The sequence below is a fragment of the Hyperoodon ampullatus genome (assembly GCF_949752795.1).
Source record: "Hyperoodon ampullatus genome assembly, chromosome: 11".
In the NCBI taxonomy this organism is placed as follows: domain Eukaryota; kingdom Metazoa; phylum Chordata; class Mammalia; order Artiodactyla; family Ziphiidae; genus Hyperoodon; species Hyperoodon ampullatus.
The window spans coordinates 24,947,819-24,967,622 of record NC_136924.1 but is presented as its reverse complement, the minus strand read 5'-3'; the positions used below and the strand labels follow the sequence as shown (position 1 = coordinate 24,967,622).

At 40.0% G+C, this 19,804-nt stretch overlaps 1 protein-coding gene across 1 annotated transcript in view; it reads left to right on the top strand.

Annotated features, from left to right (window-relative positions):
• Positions 1 to 407: 407 nt before the first annotated feature.
• Positions 408 to 19,804, top strand: part of SLC5A8 (solute carrier family 5 member 8) — a gene marked incomplete at its 5' end in the record, with an annotated part of 61,479 nt that continues 42,082 nt past the window's right edge. The window contains 5 exons of the mRNA XM_079714214.1: positions 408 to 758; positions 7,503 to 7,568; positions 9,583 to 9,634; positions 17,162 to 17,229; positions 18,206 to 18,360. Of these exons, the coding sequence (XP_079570340.1) occupies positions 408 to 758; positions 7,503 to 7,568; positions 9,583 to 9,634; positions 17,162 to 17,229; positions 18,206 to 18,360 (692 nt within the window). The remainder of the gene's footprint in view (positions 759 to 7,502; positions 7,569 to 9,582; positions 9,635 to 17,161; positions 17,230 to 18,205; positions 18,361 to 19,804) is intronic.

Genomic DNA, 19,804 nt, shown 5'->3' with positions numbered 1-19,804 from the left:
TCCCTAGGGTGCCACTTGATAAAATTTTCTCTGAGCGCTCCTTGAGGATTCGCCAGAGGCGGCTGGAAGCTTCAAGTTCTCACCTGCCCAGGTGTCCGCGGCGCTCGGGGAGCCACCCTGGCCTGGCACCTGGGGGTGGGGTCCCCGAAGTCCCATTTCGGGGGGCTCTGCTGGCTGCGGTGGGCGCAGAGGCTGCTGCCAGAGCGTACCCTCCGTTCCCTTTCGCGAGACGCTGGGTGCCGGCGGGGACCGACACCTGCCAGACGCCTCTAATCCCCTTAGGGCGCCGCGCCCGCCGCGCGCGGCTCGGGAATCAGTGAGCGCAGGGCGCGCAGGTGAAGCTCCGGCTCCAGCTGCGAGCCGCGGAGCCGCCAGTTTACGCGCAGGGCCCCGGCAACCGCGCGGCCATGGACTCACCGCGGGGCATTGGCACCTTCGTGGTGTGGGACTATGTAGTGTTCGCCGGGATGCTGCTCATCTCGGCCGCCATCGGCATCTACTACGCCTTCGCGGGGGGCGGCCAGCAGACCTCCGGGGACTTCTTGATGGGCGGCCGCAGGATGACCGCCGTGCCCGTGGCGATGTCCCTCAGCGCCAGCTTCATGTCGGCTGTCACCGTCCTGGGCACCCCCTCCGAGGTCTACCGTTTTGGGGCCATATTCAGCATCTTTGCCATCACCTACTTCCTTGTGGTGGTCCTCAGCGCGGAGGTCTTCCTCCCGGTATTCTACAAACTGGGAGTTACCAGCACCTACGAGGTACAGGGTGAGGGAGGGCCCGGGGAGAGGTGATGGGGTGAGGGGAGTACTTTTCAGGCTCCTGGAGGGGTTTTCCTGGGGGCAGACTCTCCACCACATCCAAGTCTCTCTCCGTTCATATCCATCACCTCTTCTGCCCGCCCCTTTTGGGGAGAGGTGTCTTGTAAAGGCGAAAAATAATCTTGGGACTTAACTTGCATGAGCTCAGGGGAAGAGAGAGGCTCCCAGAGTAGACGGAGTTATCCGGACTAGTGCTCAGTAAGGCCACTTCTGCTTTAACATCTTTGATTCCAAGTCAAGGGGAAAGATTTTTCAACTTATTATCTTGGGGAAGGGTAAGTCTCAGCTCCTCCTCCTTGAAAGGAATCCCCTCATTCCGGGTCCTCGGTCCACTCACTTCTGTGGGAAGTATGGGCACTCTCCGCTCCTTCCCTCTCCACAAACATGCCTTCCATGGAGAGTCAGGCACCCACATGGTTAAGGTTCTGAATCTCGTGTTTGAGACCAGATTCTGTGCTTACTAGCTGGGTAACCTTGGCTGACTTATTTAACCTTTTGTGCCTCTTTCTTAGTCTCAAAATGGGAATAATTATACCACCTACCTCATCTGGTTGTTGGGGGGATTAAATGAGATGATGTAAGGGCAGCATTTAGAATAGTGTCTGGCACAGGGTAAGTGCTGAATGAATGTTGACCATAAGTATTGGGGTGATGGTGGTAGAGGTTGTTCCCTTGGGATCACTAGGAAAATTTGGCTGCAGAGTTCTTAAGCGTCTCTGCCTTCTCTCTCTGTGGAGAGATGATGAAGGGAAACCATCTTTCCAATTGCACAGGTCCCCTGGTTATAAATTTTCTCAAATTGTCTGCCGGAAAGGGCTTTGCAAAGATAGTGTGAACGTTTGGTTTAGTTTAAAAAGCTGTTGAATGGGAGTGTCAGGGGGGGATAAAAGTTTAGAGGAGTGCTCGGGCCCAGTTCCATGAGTTCCATGGACAAATGTGCAGAAGTGTTCTCTCTAACAGACCATTATCCAAGGACCCCGAGCCTCATTCTCAGGAGCCACCTTGTCCTTGAGTTCATGTAGTGTTTGCCCCAACCCAGAGCCACTGGATGGTGGTTTCTTAGGCTGGTTCAACTGGTGCTGGGGATGGGCCCCAATGGCACAACAAGTGTTGGTGACACACTGCCTGGGCTCTAATGAACTCATTGCAGGGTGAGGTGCCCCTGGTGCAGCATTGCCTTCTTTGCACTCTGGTCATCGTGTTTGAGAGCGTTTAGTCATCGCCCCAGAAGTGAGCAGGGTAGAGTTTGTTTTGCTCAAAAGTGACAAACTGATTACCCCAGACAAACTCAGTCTTAGGTCTTTTTTGTTGTTGTTGGCCCTTATAGTGTTTTGAAAAAAAATTAATTTAGCATTTAATGATGAGAAGTCAAATGAAATTCCAGATTCTGACTTCTTCTGAAACTTAAAAGACTAGTGACACTGGGCTCACATTCCCTGTGGCAGTGGGAACCCCATTTTATAGCCGTTGCTGTCATTCCCTATTAATTTCTATATTGAGGTCTCTTCATTGTATCTGCATGGTTACTGTCTTATGGTAGAGAAATCTATCTGCATTTAGGTCTTTATCAAAAATGCAAAAGGGAAAATGGAAAGGACTGAAGGGAGTTCTTGCTTTGAGGGAGATGTCAGAGGACATATTTCTTAATGGATATGAGGAATATTTCAACCTGGTAATATATGAACGCCTGGCTGATCCAGTTGGTGTATTTTACCTGATGAGATCTGTAGGCATTTTGAGTCTGTGAGCTCTGATCTGTAGTTAACTCCAAAACCCAGAAAGGGTTTGAAGAACCAGGCAAGAGGACTTCAGTCCCCATAGGTGAATGCTCCTCTCATAATCACTGACCTGTGCCTCTTTGGGTCAGCAACATTAACTCAACCAGAAACAGATTTCCCACTCATTTGCAGGGGTGGAGGCTAAGTTAGCAGGGTTCCAGCTAAAAATGGCAAAAAGCGAATGTTTACTGAATGCTTAATACAGGCTGGGCACTGGGTTGCCTGTTTGACATACATTATCTGACTCAATACTCAAAATAATTCTTATACTGTGAGAGCCCCATTTTGCAGACAGAGATTCCGAGTAAGTTAAGCTACACAAGAGAGCCTGAAGCAAAGTGGACACATGCCTAGAGGCTGTGCAGTGGTGCATACTGGCTGCTTCTGAAGGCTCCGGTGAGTGTTATAACCCTGAGCGGAGCTTAGAATGGTGCAGGCAAAAGGGATGTGGTGCAGGACACAAGGGGTTGTGGACACACTGGGGGTGTCCACGCCTAGCGGATGCCAGACCACTGGGGACAGGGAAGTTAGGTAACATGCTATGTCCCTGGCAGTTGGTCATGGAAAACACTTTCTTGTGGCATATATTGTTTGTTTTATGCTGAGAGGTGGAATCAACTATACAGAATAAGAAGTCCAGCATTGAGATACCCTGGCATTCTTGTGCAAGTATGAAATCTTTCCCTAGTTCCAGATTGTTAGCTACAATTGGCTGTTCAGAAGCATTTGTGATATCTATTTATCACTGCCTTCAAGGTGTAGTCCTGATAGGTGTATAGCAACTTCCAGATTCACAGAGAAGAAATATACAGGAGCCCAACTGCATTCACCGTTTCTTCAGGATGTTTCTGGATCCAGCAAAATCAATGTGTTTGAACTACGTTGCCAGGCTCTCTCTCTCTCTCTCTTTTTAAAAAACATTCAATAGAAATCTTAGTGTCCCTAAGTTATTCAAAGTACTGAGGACTATGAGAGATCTCAACTGACTATAGGTGTTACTGAACCAAACTTGGGTCCGCTCGTCCATGTGCAGTAAAGCCAATCTACTGACACCAGGTTGCGGTGGAGGAAAGTGCAGCTTTTATTATTAGTCTGGGGCAGCTAATGATAAAAAAAATCCTGAACTCCCCAGTGGGTTTTAGGGAAGCATTTTTAAAGGCAAGGTGAGGGAGGGGAGTCACAGAGTTTGTGACCACCTTGTGCACAATTCTCTGATAGATTGGTGGTGAGGTAATAGGGCAGTGTCACAGGGGTTCACATGATCAGTCCTCAGGCTTCAGTAGGTCTGGGGCTACATGCTCATGGTCATCAAGTAATTAACTTCTTCCATTTGATGGAGGTTTTAGCATCTGTAAAACAACTCAGGAAATGTGCATCAGATACTGTTATCTTGGTACCTTGGGGAGGAACTAAAGATTCGGTGACTGCCATATTGCTGATTTACTGTTTGAATTGTTACTAGTTCTCCAGGTCCATCTGCTCCTTTGTCACTACATGCTCACACCCTTTCAATCATTAATTCTTGACCCAGGCTTTTGTGACTCAGGGGAGGCCTGGAAGACTACAGCTCTTCTATAAACAAGAGGCAGGCAGAGGACATGGGGGCAGGGGTCTGTCCCGGAAAGGTACCATAGGGTCCTGCTTGGTAACATAGACACCTACTGTTATTCTGTAGTTTTGTCTAGAAATCTAGAGCTATTCTCTGAGCCTACTGATCAGTGACTTGATCTTTAGGTATTTCTTTAGCAGCCCAGTATCTGAGATGGACAAAGACTGTCCCTGCCATTTGGTAAACAAAGGATGTCGTGGCCACCAAGCCATCAGCCACTGCAGCCACCCTCCATGGTGCACCCTGAGAGGAATCCAGGATGGAGAAAAATAGGATAGTGGCCTTAGATAGATAAGATGTATATGAAAGGAAGGCTTTCAGTAAGCTCAGACTCTTGCATTTTCCCATACACAGAAAAGCACTAAAATCATTAACTTGAGATGTCAGTTCTTTGTGATTAGCAGGAATCTTTTGATGTTCAACTACATGTTTTGTTTTGTTTTGTTTTGTTTCCCAGCAAATACTCCTATATATCCTGGCTCCTCCCTTACCTCTTCGGGACAGTCCCTCAGAGCTGTCTGAGAGGCTGCCACCCTGGGCTATAGTCCTCAGTAAGGCCTCAGAATAAAACATAATTCTCAACTTTTAGGTTGTGCACTTTTTTCATTCGACACTGAGATAGTGATAGAATTCTTGGTTCTGTCTTGAGTTAGTATTGTGAGAGGGGGAAAAAAGAAAAAATATATATATTTTTGTTCAACTTGCTACACTCTTACCTCCATCACATTTTCCTCTTCAGTTTTCTTTAGTCTCCAGTGGTATGGATACACGTACCTAGAAAAGGCAAAGACTTCTCTGTCAATTCATGGACATTTATTTTTAATAGAGTTTTACTAAAACAACTCAGAAGAAATAACACAGCTCTGTTCCCATGCTTCAAGACGCTTCTTGGGTTTTCTAAAAAGTCTTCCAAAATATACTTGGATGATTTCGACTCATGTAATTCACTGAGATTCAAATTCTCAAGGCCTATGGATTTGGTTACCAGGTTTTTAATGTCTTAACTCTTAAGTGAACAGTTTACAACATTTCCCCATCCACTTACATCATTTGATAGTCTCCAAAATCCTGCAAAGTAAGTGGGGAAAGAATGATTACTATGATCCACATTTTCAAAAGGAGGAAATTGAGATTTAGAGTGTCCCAAGCTCGTAGAGTCAAGAGTAAGGCTGGGGGCTTCCCCGGTGGCGCAGCGGTTGAGAGTCCACCTGCCGATGCAGGGGACACGGGTTCGTGCCCCGGTCCGGGGAGATCCCACACGCCGCGGAGCGGCTGGGCCTCTGAGCCATGGCTGCTGAGACTGCGCATCTGGAGCCTGTGCTCTGCAACGGGAGAGGCCACAGCAGTGAGAGGCCCGCGTACCGCAAAAAAAAAAAAAGAGTAAGGCTGGAACAAGGGCTGGAACTCTTGCCCCAGAGCACTCACTACACTGCATTGTATATTCTTTACTCATCAGTTATTTTAGGAGTTCCTATTATGTCAGTGCCACTCACTCACTCTGGATGAATCTTAGACACATGGACAGTTTTCTTGTTATTTTGAATAACAGAGTGGTTAGGTGCACAGAGTTTGGCATCAAATGGTCCTAGATTTGCATTGTGTCTCCAACAATTATTAGGTTGCAGCCTTGGTATTCTCTCTGTGCCCCAGTGTCCTGGTTTCCAACATGCACTTACGCATAGTAACTGCCTCATGGAGTTGTTGGGAGGACAGGGCATGCAGCAAAAACTCTATAAATGTTAGCTGTGATTATGAAGCAAAAATATCTGGTGTCTTTTCCTCTGATATTTACCTAATGTCAGTTTTTCCTTCCTCATTTTTTCTGCTATATGAAAAGACTACTGTCAGCCTTAGAATTCTCTCTATGTGTAGTAATAATATTCAAGTTAAAGAATGTCTTGGACCCCGGCTTCCTTCCAGCTCTAAAATCCTAGGATTCTAAATCTGTAATACATTCTGATATATAATTTTGGAGATAAGCACACTACTGACATACCTTGGAGATAGTACAGGTTCAGTTCCAGACCACCACAATAAAGGGAATACTGCAATAAAGTGAGTTGCAGGAATTTTTTGCTTTCCCAGTGCATATAAAAGTTATGTTTACACTATGCTGTAGTCTATTAAGTGTACAATAGCTCTATGTTTAAAAAACAATGTACATATACCATAATTTAAAAGTACCTTATTGCTAAAAAATGCTAACCATCATCTGAGCCTTCAGCAAGTCATAATCTTTTTGCAATAGTAACATCAAAAATCACTGATCAGAGATCATCATGACAAATATAACGATAATGAAAAGTTTGAAATATTGCAAGAATTACCAAAATGTGACACAGAAACATGAAGTGAGCAAATGCTGTTGGGAAAATAGAACCGATAGACTTGCTTCACGCAAGGTTGCCAGAAACCTTCAATTTGTAAAAAATGCAGTACCTGTGAAGAACAAAAAAGCAAAGTGCAATAAAATGAGGTATGCTTGTGTATTATAAGATATCGCAGATGTCACGCTTGGCTCTGAACAGAAACTTACTTAGGCTGATTTAAGTTAAAATTTTTTATTGTAAGGATATGGGAGTGGCTCATAGAATAGGTGGAAAAGCTGAGCAAACAGACTTTGAAAAGGACAGAAGCGAGGGCAGCCTCTTCAGGCCACCCTGTCAGTATCAGCCTGCTTCTGCTCCAATCATTTTCTGTCTTTATATCTTGCCTCTAAGATTCAAATACCCATTGAGAAGAGAAGCTGATTGGCTGAACGTGGGTCATGTGACTATCTTTTGGCTGAGGCTGGGCACCTTGATTGACAATTCCACCACAATTGCCTAAAGTGGGAAAGGGTTGATTCCCTAAGTGTATCAAAGGAAATGTACTGGGTAGATACCAAGAGAAAGGGGAGGACAACACTTTGCTCATTCTAAAAATGCAGAATATAATTCCATTGGTATGACATTCTGCAAAAGGCAAAACTCGTAGGAATGGAGAACAGGTCAGTGATTGCCAAGGTTTAGGGGTGAGAGGAGGGTTTGACTACAAAGGAGCCAGAAAGGAGAAACTTTTGACAGAGTTTCCTGTGGGTGATGGAGCTGTTCTGTGTTAAAACCCATTGAACAGTACTCTAAAGCAAGGGTCAATTTTTCTCTATGTAATTTAAAATAACAGTGAAATAGGAATGCAGAATACGAATTAGTTATGAAGTTGCTTTAAATTTCTAACTCCTTTACTTCTTAAGCTGCTGGTTTTTAAAAAGTGTCCAGAAGTTTTACATATTAACCATTTTTCCTCTTTTGGAAACAGTATCTAGGACTCCGATTTAACAAGTATATTCGTTTCTGTGGAGTAATCCTCTTCATTGTTCAAACAGTAAGTAGCCCTCAGTTCATTTATTTTCTCTTTTTTTCATGTACAGTGTTTTTAAACAGGGCATCTGGGTCAAGCTTATTTGGTAAATACATGACAGATAAAAAAGGGATGTTGAAAATAGGAGGAAACAAAAAGGACAAACACTTGTCACTACATAGCATTAATCCTTAAGATCATTAAACAGTGTTTCAGCAAATGCATTACTTCCTGGGAAAACAGAATGATTTAAGTAAACATGGAATATTATATTGATCAAGCAACACTTACGTCACTTTAGGAAAGTATGCTTTTCCCTCTCACACCTCCCTCTGTCTCCACCAAAGTGACAGTAAGGGCATTACTGAGATGACAAAGATATTTGAAGGAACTGTAGTAGCTGATAGTAGGAATTGTAATAAAAGGAAAACAAGTTGTATGTTTCATAGTATTTTGCAACATGTTAAGCAATAAATTTAATAGGAAAATTAACTGACATAGGAAGACATTAGGAAATAATTTCCTTTGTTTGAAAGCATACTTTAAAAAATGAGTCAGTGCTCTCTTTTAAAAATCGAACTGTAAAACCCAATTGATGCACTCACTGATGTAAAACAACAAAATCATGCACTCTGGCGGAGTTTTTAAAGCCAAGTACACAGTCCAGTACTTCAAGAATATGCAAGTGTAGATTTACTGCTTGGCACAAACGGAAAGCAAAGATTTGCCAAGCAATCAGTGACAGAGAATGCTTCCCACCCTTCATCCAGGCTGCTGGAGGCTTATCACGATCATTGTCACATCATTTAGACCTATCTTCCTCTTGGTAGCTAAGTGCTTTAAGAATGAGTTTGATAATGGAGGTCCAGGAAGGAGTTTTCATTCTCATCCGTTTTTATAATTCATTTCTCCATTCAAAAACGACCCAAGCATTTGCTACAGCAGGGCAGAGTGCCTTTGCAATTATTTAACTCGACTCCATTTTACATCTTTGTAAATTATGTAACTTAAATTGTATCTGTCCTTAACACTTGCAGTATAAAAGGAAAGAGCTCTCTGGGGTCTGGTAGAGATTCTGACACAGAGCTGAGGCTGGTAGCCCTCGTTCGACAGCGGAGTTCAGACACTCTTTGGATCATTGTTAGAACTGCCAACAGAAATGAAAAAGTGGGGACAAATGTTAGGAAGGTGGCCTGTGGTCACATTTTCAAATCTTTAACTTGGACAGAATAATGACTGTGAAAAGCTAGTTCATTCTTGCAAAAAGAGGGGAGCTTTAGAATCTGCTATTTGAAAGACTTACTTCCATAGATCACTCGTGCAATTTAATCATTCAACTACTGTATAACATGTTTTTTTCATATGTTTTATACAGTAATCATAGAATTAGCTTCTATGTATTTGAAAGATCAAATGCAATGAAAATGGTATTCTGAGAAAAAAGAACATATTTATCTTACTGTTGTACCCCAGATTAATATTTGTTAAGTGTATGAATGAAAAATAATAAATAATATTAAAAAGGTAGAATAGAATTTTTGTTGGCTTTCAGGAAATTTTAGGGCAGATTTACACTTTTGTTTAATTAGTGGTCATGCAAACTTTTACAAACAAGGTTCCACAATTTTCACTGTTTTCCCAATTAATTATGCAGTGATTAACAACAGCTTGAAAGCATATGAATGAGGAAGCATCCCCTTTTAAATTTGTATTCTTTATCTCTTTCTAATTGTTCTAGATCTAGAAAAATTGATTTCAAACTTGAATTGATGTATCAGTGACTATCTGCACTAAGCACAACATGAAAAGTCCATATTTTTACACAAAATTGGTCATAAAAGATTTTTGTGACCTATGACCACACCACAAATGGAAAAGGAGAGTCAACTTCACTTAAATAACATTTTTCAAGTTACAAGCAAATTTTATTAAGTATATTGAAACTGTAGTTTTAATTCATAATTAAATTTATAGAAAAATATCAATATTTCATTTTGTAATTCATAAACCATTTATTTGGTTTTCTTTTTTCCCCTAGATTTTGTATACTGGAATTGTTATTTATGCCCCTGCCCTGGCTTTGAATCAAGGTATGTTTTAGAGTTACCAATATGTTACTCACATTTGGGGGTTCACTTTTAACAGACCTTATTCTATCTTTGGGGAGATGGGGAGGTGGAGGAATGCTTCCAGTAACCTGCATCAGCTTGAGGCGGGCCAGGTGGGTTCAGTGTCTACACTAACAGCTTCTCTGGGTTCCTGGATCATAGCTTCAAAAGGTCTGTAGACTTCACTGGGCGGTGTTTCTCTGGGATGTGCCAACCAGCCATTCTCCATCCCTTCAGAATGAACGCCCCCTGTAGTCAAAATCATGAAAGACTGCACTTCCTCCCTTTGTGGCTCTAACTTGGAGCCCTTCTCCAAGAGGCTTCTGCGTTATTCAGCTCAGACTCGGTCCTGTTGTAAAATCTGGCAGGGAGAGAAACTTTTCTTCTCCCCATTTCTAATATGGCCCAAAAAGAAGAAAAAGAGATCTGTGTGATTTGAAATATCAGATTGCTCCTAGTTACCAAAGGACAGATGGCTATAGTATCCCTGTAAACAAATGTGTGATGATTCTAGTGATCAACAAATTACTATACTTTCTAGATTTGGGCAGATAACAGCTGTGAAACTGAGATTGTTTACTGTGGCAAATGTGTGTGTTAGTCATACCTTCAAAAGGCTTCAGGGGAACTCTACATTCTCTGAATTCTTATCAATCAGAAGTGAATTTATCTCTAAAACTTCCTTGTAAAATGGACGAGTGGACTCTGTGATGGGAACAATGTGGTACAGTTCCTCAAGTTAATATAAAATGGACAGACAACCCCAAAGAAAACAAGAAAAAAAAAGAAAGAAAATGGAAAACCCCAGCTAACTCCACATTCTAATTTCTTGATTTCATAATACATAGATAATAAAGCACAACAGTATTGTTACAAAGAAGAACTCCATTATATAATGTGCTGTTGAATTCTGAACGTCAGGCATGTTCCATGTTGATATTACCAACATCATGGTTGGATCACTTCATATGTAAAGAGCTGAACTATAAACTTCATAAGTTACCTATTGGCTTTAAGTGTAACTAAAGATGTTGGCTTTAGAGTTTTTTTTTTTTTTGCAGTACGCGGGCCTCTCACTGCTGTGGCCTCTGCTGTTGCGGAGCACAGGCTCTGGACGTGCAGGCCCAGTGGTCATGGCCCACGGGCCGGCTTTAGAGTTTTAAAGTGCAGTTCTGGGAATAAGAAAGCACTGCCTTCAGTGCTTCAAGAACTCTGTTCTTATCAGTTATTGAGCCACTCCCTAGGAGTAAATTAGGATCCAAAGACTGCATTTTGACTATTTGAGTATCAGTTGTGTATTTTACTGTACCAAGGGAGTAGACACAAGCATAGACAGGGTACTTGGTGTGCAACAGATGCTCCATAGAAACTTGTTTAGCTGAGTTGGAACTTAACATTCTCTAGATACAATTTTCTTAAACTTTTTTTTTTTAATTACGGAAAACTTCAAACATACACTAAAATAGAATAATGTATTGAACCCTTAACTCTACACTAATAATTATCAACTCTTGGTTTAATTCACTTCCTATTTCCCTCACTAGATTATTTTGCTGTAAATAGGAGATATTTTATCATTTCATCTGAATTCCATATGTCTTTTACATACTTTTTTTTCATTGAGGTATAGTCAACATATAATATTATATTAGTTTCAGGTTTACCATAGTGATTCAATATTTGTATATATTACAGTGATCACCACAATAAGTCTAGTTAACATCCATCATCATACATAGTTACAAAATTTTTTTTCTTGTGATGAAAGCTTTTAAGATTTGCTCTCTTAACAACTTTTAAAATATGCAATACAGTATTATTAACCATGCTGTACATTACATTCCCATGACTTATGGATTCCATGACTGGATGTTTGTACCAGGATGTGTGTTTTTTGGGGTTTTTTTTGATAAATTTATTTATTTATTTTTGGCTGCATTGGGTCTTCGTTCCTGCGCGTGGGCTTTCTCTAGCTGGGGCTACTCTTCGTTGTGGTGCGCAGGCTTCTCATTGCGGTGGCTTCTCTTGTTGCGGAGCACGGGCTCTAGGCATGTGGGCTTCAGTAGTTGTGATGCGTGGGCTCAGTAGTTGTGGCTCGCAGGCTCTAGAGCGCAGGCTTAGTAGTTGTGGTGCACGGGCTTAGTTGCTCTGCGTCATGTGGGATCTTCCCGGACCAGGGCTCGAACCCGTGTCCCCTGCATTGGCAGGCGGATTCTTAACCACTGTGCCACGAGGGAAGTCCAGGATGTGTTTTTTAAACACAGTTGTACCTTTATCATTTCTAAAACATTAACATTAATACCTTACTGTCATCGATATAAGGTCAGTGTTCAGATTTCCCTGATTTTTTTTTCAGTGTTTGTTAGAATCAGGATCCAGATAATTTTATGTAATTGTAATTATTTCATTTGTCTCTTACGTTTCTCTTTCTTGCTTTTTAAAATCAAAAACCATATTTTATTGAGATATATTGTAGCTTATATACAATAAAATGCCCAGAACCTAAGTGCACATTTGGATGAGTTTTAACAATTTTGTGTACTTGCGTGACAACCACCCAACTCAAGATATACAATATTTCTATCATCAAATCCCAGAAAATTTTTTTTGATTCTTTCTAATGAATCCCCCCTTCCATTCCAAGCAGCCAGTTTTTATCACCATAAATTAGTTTTTCCTGTTCTTAGATTTTATATAGTGCCTTTTTGCATCTGGTTTCTTTTGCTCAACAAAATGTTTTTGCGGCATTCATTCACGTTGCTACATGTATCAGTAGTTCATTCCTTTTTATTGCTAGTATTTTATCATATACATCTACGAAAATCTGTTTATCCATTCTGTTGTTGATGGATGTTGGGTTGTTTCCAGTTTTAGGCTATTTTGAATTAAGACTGCTAAGTGCATTCTTGTACAGGTTTTGTTTTGTCTTGCTTTGCTTTTTGACACACGTTTTCATTTTTAGTGGATGAATACCTGGAAGCAATATACAGTTAAATACACACTATTCTGACCCAGCACAGGGTAGGTGCATGTAAAAAATTTAAGAGAAACTGCCAAATAGCTTTTCTAAGTGGTTATATCATTTTGCATGCCCACCCCACACTGTGTGAGAGTTCCAGTTATTCTGTGTCCTTGCCAGATTTTGTATTTGTCTTTTCGATTGTAGCCATTCTAGTTGTATGATCTATTATCTTATTATGGTTTTAATTTGTATTTTTCTGACGACTGTTGATGTTGAGTTTACTGGCTCATAGAATAATAAAATGAATACAAAACAGACAAATAACCTAGCAAAAAGTAGGTAAAAGACTTGACCCGTCACTTTACAAAAGCAAATATTCTACCACCCCATTACATAGCCTATTTATACGTTTACCCAGGCCTTTTAAAATTTCTCTCAGTAATGTTTCTTAGTTTTTGATATTGAAGTCTTGTACATATTTCTTAGATTTATTTCTAGATAATTGATGTTTTTTATGCTATTGCAGATGGTATTGTTTTATAATATCATTTTCTAATTATTAATTTGCAAGTATGGAAAAATACAATTGCCTTCTATATGTTGATCTTCTATCCTGAGAACTTGTTAAATATATTCGTTAATTCAAGTAGGCTTTTGGCATATCCCTTATGATTTTCATGTTGTTTATGAATAGAGACAGTTTTACTACTTCTTTTCCTGTCTGCATGCCTCTAATTTCTCTTCTTTGTCTTAATGCACTGTTAATGTAGAAATTTTTATTGATTTTCAAATGTTAAACCAATTTTCATCCTTGGGATAAACCTCACTTGGTCATAATGTATTAACCTTTTTATATATTGCTGGATTTGATTTGCCAATATTTTGTTAAGGATTTTTACAGGTTATGAGGAATATTGCCCTGAAATTTACTTTTCCTTTAATATCTTTGTCAGGATTTTGGTATCAATTATACTGGCTTTATATGATTTGGGAAGTGTTCCCTCCTCTATTTTCTGAAAGAGTTTGCATAAAACTGTGTATTTCTTTCTTAAATGCTTGAAAGAATTCACAATATGGGCATCTGGGCCTGATATTTGTTTGTTTTCGTAGAAAGGTTTTGGTATATGGATTCAGTTTCTTTAATAAATATAGAGTTATTCATATTTTCTTGTTCTTATTGAGTCATTTTGGTGAACTGTATTTCTTGTGAGCTAGATCTAGAAGCTTTCTCAGACTTCATTTCAACTTTTTGGAGAGACTATTCCATATGCAGTTTTCAACTCTTTTGAGTTAATACCAAAGAGCGCAACTGTGGGATTATATGATAAGAATATGTTTAGTTTTGTAAGAAACCACCAAACTGTCTTCCACAGTGGCTGTTACCATTTTGGATTCTTATCAGCAATGTGTGAAAGAGTTATGTTGCTCCACATCCTTGCCAATATGTGATGTTGTCAGTGTTCCAGATTTTGGCCATTCTAATATGTTTCTTGTTTTCATTTGCATTTCCCTGATGACATATGATGTGGAGCATCTTTTCATATGCTTATCTGCCATGTATATATCTTCTTCTGTGAGGTGTCTATTAAGGTCTTTGGTACATTTTAAAATCAGGCTTTTTTTTTACTGTTGAGTTTTAAGAGTTTTTGTATAATTTGGAGAACAGTCCTTTATCAGGTGTGTCTTTTGCAAAATTTTCTTTCAGTCTGTGGCTTATCTTCTAATTCATCTGATATTGTCTTTCACAGAGCATATGTTTTTTAATTTTGATGGAAGTCCAGCTTGTCAATTATTTCTTTTATAGATTATGTCTTTGATGTTGTATCTAAAAAGGCAACATCATATATAGGTCTATGAGCCATCTTGATTTAATTTTGGTGAAGGGTGTAAGGTCTGTGTCTAGATTCATTTTTTTTGCATGTGGATGTCCTGTTGTTCCAGCACCATTTGTTGAAGAAACTATCTTTGCCTCACTGAATTGACTTTACTCTTTGGCCAAAGATCGGTTGACTTTAATTATCTGGGTCTATTTCTGGGCTCTCTGTTCTTTTTCATTGATCTATTTGTCTATTCTTTCACCAATATCACACTCTCTTTTCTTTTTATTTATTTATTTATTTATTTATTTTTGGCTGTGTTGGGTCTTCGTTTCTGTGTGAGGGCTTTCTCTAGTTGTGGCAAGCGGGGGCCACTCTTCATCGCAGTGCGTGGGCCTCTCACTATCGCGGCCTCTCTTGTTGCCGAGCACAGGCTCCAGACGCGCAGGCTCAGTAGTTGTGGCTCACGGGCCTAGTTGCTCTGTGGCATGTGGGATCTTCCCAGACCAGGGCTTGAACCCGTGTACCCTGCATTAGCAGGCAGATTCTCAACCACTGCGCCACCAGGGAAGCCCCATACTCTCTTGATTATTCTAGTTTCATATTAAGTCTTTTCTACTTTTTAGTCTTATCTTTTTATTTTTGGCCGCATTGGGTCTTCGTTGCTGCGTGCAGGCTTTCTCTGGTTGCAGTGAGCAGGGGCTATTCTTCATTGCGGTGCACGGGCTTCTCACTGTGGTGGCTTCTCTTGTTGTGGAGCACGGGCTCTAGGCGCACGGGCTTCAGTAGTTGTGGCTTGCGGGCTCTAGAGCACAGGCTCAGTATTTGTGGCACATGGGCTTAGTTGCTCTGCAGCATGTGGGCTCTTCCCGGACCAGGGATTGAACCTGTGTTCCCTGCATTGGCAGGCAGATTCTTAACCACTGCACCACCAGGGAAGTCCTCATATTAAGTCTTGAAGTCAGGTATAGTCAGTTCTCCAGCTTTCTTCTTCTCCTTCAATATTGTGTTGGCGATTCAGAGTCTTTTGCCTCTCCATATAAACTTTCGAATCAGTTTGTCAATTCTCCACAGTTTGTCATTATCCACAAAATAACTTTCTGGGATTTCCATTGGGATTGCACTGAATCTGTAGATTAAATTGGGAAGAACTGACATCTTGACAGTATTGAGTTGTCCTATTCATAAACATAGAATATCTCTCCACTTATTCAGTTCTTTCATTTCATTCATCAGAGTTTTGTAGTTTTCCTCATATATACATCTTGTATATATTGCATATACATCTTGTATATATTATATTTTTTTAGATTTATAGCTAAGTATTTCATTTTGTGGGGTACTAATGTAAATGGAAATGTGCTTTAAATTTCAAATTCCACCTGTTTTTTGTTGGTATATAGGAAGCTGATTGACTTTTGTTTATTAACCTGTATCCTGCAAACTTACTATAATCATTTATTAGACCTAGGAGATTTTTTGCCAATTATTTCAGATTTTCTACAAAGATGATCATGTCATTTGTGAACAAAGAGAGTTTTATGTCTTCCTTCCTTCCTTTGTACCTGATCTTAGTGGGAAATCTTCGAGTGGCTCACCATTAAGTATAATGTCAGCTGTAAGTTTTTGTAGATAATCTTTATCAGATTGAGAATGTTCCCCTATATTTCTAGTTTATTGAGAGATTTTATCATGAATGCATGTTACATTTTGTCAAAGGCTTTTTCTGCATCTATTAATTTGATAATATGATTTTTCTTCTTTAGTCTGTTGATGTGGTGGATTCCATTAATTGATTTTCAAATATTGAGCCAGCCTTGCATATGGTGTTTAATTATTTTTATGCTCTTAAAATTTGATTTGCTAATATTTTGTTGAGGATTCTTGCATCTATATTCATGAGAGATATTGGTCTGTAGTTTTCTTTTCTTGTAATGTCTTTGTCTGGTTGGTATTAGGGTGTTGCTGGCCTCATAGAATGAGTTATAAAGTATTCCCTCTGCTTCTATCCTCTGAAAAAGATTGGTATAATTCCATCCTTAAATATTCAGTAGAATTCATCACCCTCTGAGCCTGGGGCTTTCTGTTTTGGAAGGTTACTAATTATTGGTTCAATTTTTAAAGTAAATATAGGTCTATTCAGATCATTTATTTTTTTCCTGTGTGAGTTTTGGCAGATTGTGTCTTTCAGGATATTGGGTCATTTTATCTGGATTTTCAATCTGTGGGCATAGAGTTGTTATCCTTTCATTAAAAAAATATAATATGCCCCTTTACTTCTTAAATAAATGGTAACAAATTATATAGATTTTTCTCTATCTTGGCCCCATTTTAACACGCACAACTTGCCTTTCATGGACTGGTAGAATAATGTGTTTATTTGAACCATGACAACAAATATCCTATGACCCCATTCAGTCTGGGTAACTACCTCCCAATATCAAGTGGTGTCTTAGCTTAATTACAATATAAATGCTTTTTCATGTATTTGATTTAGCCCATGTTGGATACTGTATGGTACCTGAGGGTAGAAGCCAGGTCTATTTAACTCATCAAATAAAGTTTTAAACTCCATTTGTTTTGGTACATTTTTTGATACTTGGACCTAGTTTATGGCAAGTAGGTGTAGAGGTAGGTGCCCAATAAATGGTATAGCTTCCCCCTGATGATTTTTTGAGAAGTGCTTATATATGTTTCATAGTTACACGTGCATTTTCTTTTCTTCTACAGTCACAGGATTCAATCTGTGGGGTGCTGTAGTGGCTACTGGTGTGGTCTGCACATTCTACTGCACCATGGTATGTCAAGAACATTATTTCTCCTTTCACTCTACACACTTGCTTTGCAAAATTGAAAATTTCAATCGTTGCATGCTGCAATCTGGGTTCTTCATACCTGCCTCCCACAGTATAACTTTTTTTGTAAGGAATATTCAGTCCAGGGTAAAATTTGATCCTTTGTAGGACATTGATCATAACTGATATTTTTTTCTTTCATTTGAGCCATGCCGTGGTCCCCAACCTTGTCTCCTAATTCACTCTCACTGTTGCTGTGTTACTATAGCTGTGCTCATAATATTCCTCAGCTTAGAAACCTGAGATAACTTCCCATTGCCTTTAGGCAGGAGCAACAGTCAAAATATGTAAGAACCAGTATGGCATGGGCACTGATATTATCATGATTGCTGATCCTTAGCAGTGGTGCAAGTCTTATGCAACCCCTGATATTCTAGGTCTTAATCCTTTAGTTGCTCAGTATTTTGGAAGACAAGGCCCTCAAGGAGGGGCTGGTTCAGGGACTGGAGGGGGACACTTGGGAAGTTTGTGGTGGTGGCTAGTACAAAACAATTTTAGTTTTTTCAACAACTGGTATGTCCTTCTTTGTGCATACTGGTTGAATTTCAGCCCTGCCTATGGGATAAAATCTATGATATTGCCATTTGCAATTTGACTCTGAATTTTTTTTCCAACAGTATTCCCACACCACTCCACGGCACTCCAAAATATATATCTGGCTGCACTCAACATGCCACATATTTTAACTTCTCTAAGCTTTTGCCCATGCTATTTTCTCTATTGGGAGGACCTTACATCTTGGACTCTGCTTATATTTGAAAGTTTGGTCTAAGTATTACCTTCCTGACTATCTCCCTTGGGTGCACTTCTTGGCCAAGATCCATGTTTTTGTTATCTTTGTCCAGCATGGTGTAAAAGCATGTAGATGCTTAATAATGTCTGGTAGAAGCATTAATCCTAATGTACTCTCCCTTCAAAGGGTGGTCTTAAAGCGGTTATCTGGACGGATGTTTTTCAAGTTGGGATCATGGTGGCTGGATTTGCATCTGTGATTATACAGGCTGCATTGATTCAAGGTGGAGTCAGCACTATTCTAAATGATGCTTATAATGGAGGAAGATTAAACTTCTGGAAGTAAGTTGCTATTTACTTCTTGGTTAATATAACATTCCTTTTGTTTTTTTCTGTTAGAAAAATCTCTTGGCTGCAATAGTAAGTTTACATTAGAAAACAAACAAACCGTTAAGGATGTGGTACAAAAATTTGAAGCTGGGAAGTTAATGCGTAAGGAATTTCCACCAGGTCTTTAAGGGGTTAGTCAGTTGGTAGTTAGCTACATGGAGCTGAGGATGGTGCTTCCTCCTGAGAAGGGATTGGTAGCAAAAGAGTATTTTCTTCCAGATATTAAAGTCTGGAATAGGTTGAAAGGTGTGGGTAGGGAAATAAGGGAAGATATACTAGAGAGAGAAGAAAAGGAAACCTCTTAAGAAAAAAACACTAAAAGACAGTGATTCCATTTTGACAGTTCTTTGTTTCAAGCAGCCTAGAGAATTTCTCTTTTAATATTACCCTGATAATGTATAGTATATTATTATTATGTTACATATATATGTGTGTATTATATGTGTATAAATGTTACATAATGTACATTATATATTAAATATTATTTATTGAAAATTGACTAGAAAAGTTACAGCTGATGCCTCAAGTCTCAGTATAGCATAAGATATAACATCTTCAACAACCATTTACTTTTCTTAAAGAAGGCTAATGGAGAAACTAGATATTTCATCACAAATATATCACACAATTAAAAAAAATATTTTAGGGCTTCCCTGGTGGTGCAGTGGTTGGGAGTTGGCCTGCCGATGCAGGGGGCGCAGGTTCGTGCCCCGGTCCGGGAGGATCCCGTGTGCCACGGAGCAGCTGGGCCCGTGAGCCATGGCCACTGGGCCTGTGCGTCCGGAGCCTGTGCTCTACAACGGGAGAGGCCACAACAGTGAGAGGCCTGTGTACCGCAAAAAAAAAGAAAAAAAAAAAGAAATTTTAAACACCTTCTCTTTGGGATCAATAGTGTCTTCCTTGTACATCACATTCAACATGCAGGGGGGGGGCTCACTTTGACATAGACCAACTTGTTTTCTCTTTCAGCAGCCCTGTTCTGAGATGAGCAAGCTGAAATCATTGGCAAAAGGAAAGAAAATCATTTTGCACTTGGTGGCTCTCTTCCCAGTTTTCTGAAAATAGGAGCTAATGTATGAGAAGAATGTCAGAAATTGAACAGAGTCAATGTGTTAATTTGCAAGAATGAATTACAGTGGATCAACTTCAGCTATTCTCAATAGTTTTTTTTTTCTTTTACCGCAAGATTCAGATTCCAAGGAAGAGAGCCTCCAGTTGGCCTAGCGTGGGCATGATTCCATCCTGTAGCTAGTGCAGAGCAGAACATTTTGGTTGACCACTATTTAGACTATTTAATGGAGAAATGGTAGTTTCCCCAAGACAAACCTAGGTTGCTGTTACCAGAAGAAGGGGGAACGGATACCAAGAGGCAGAAACAACCAGTGGCCACTTGGGA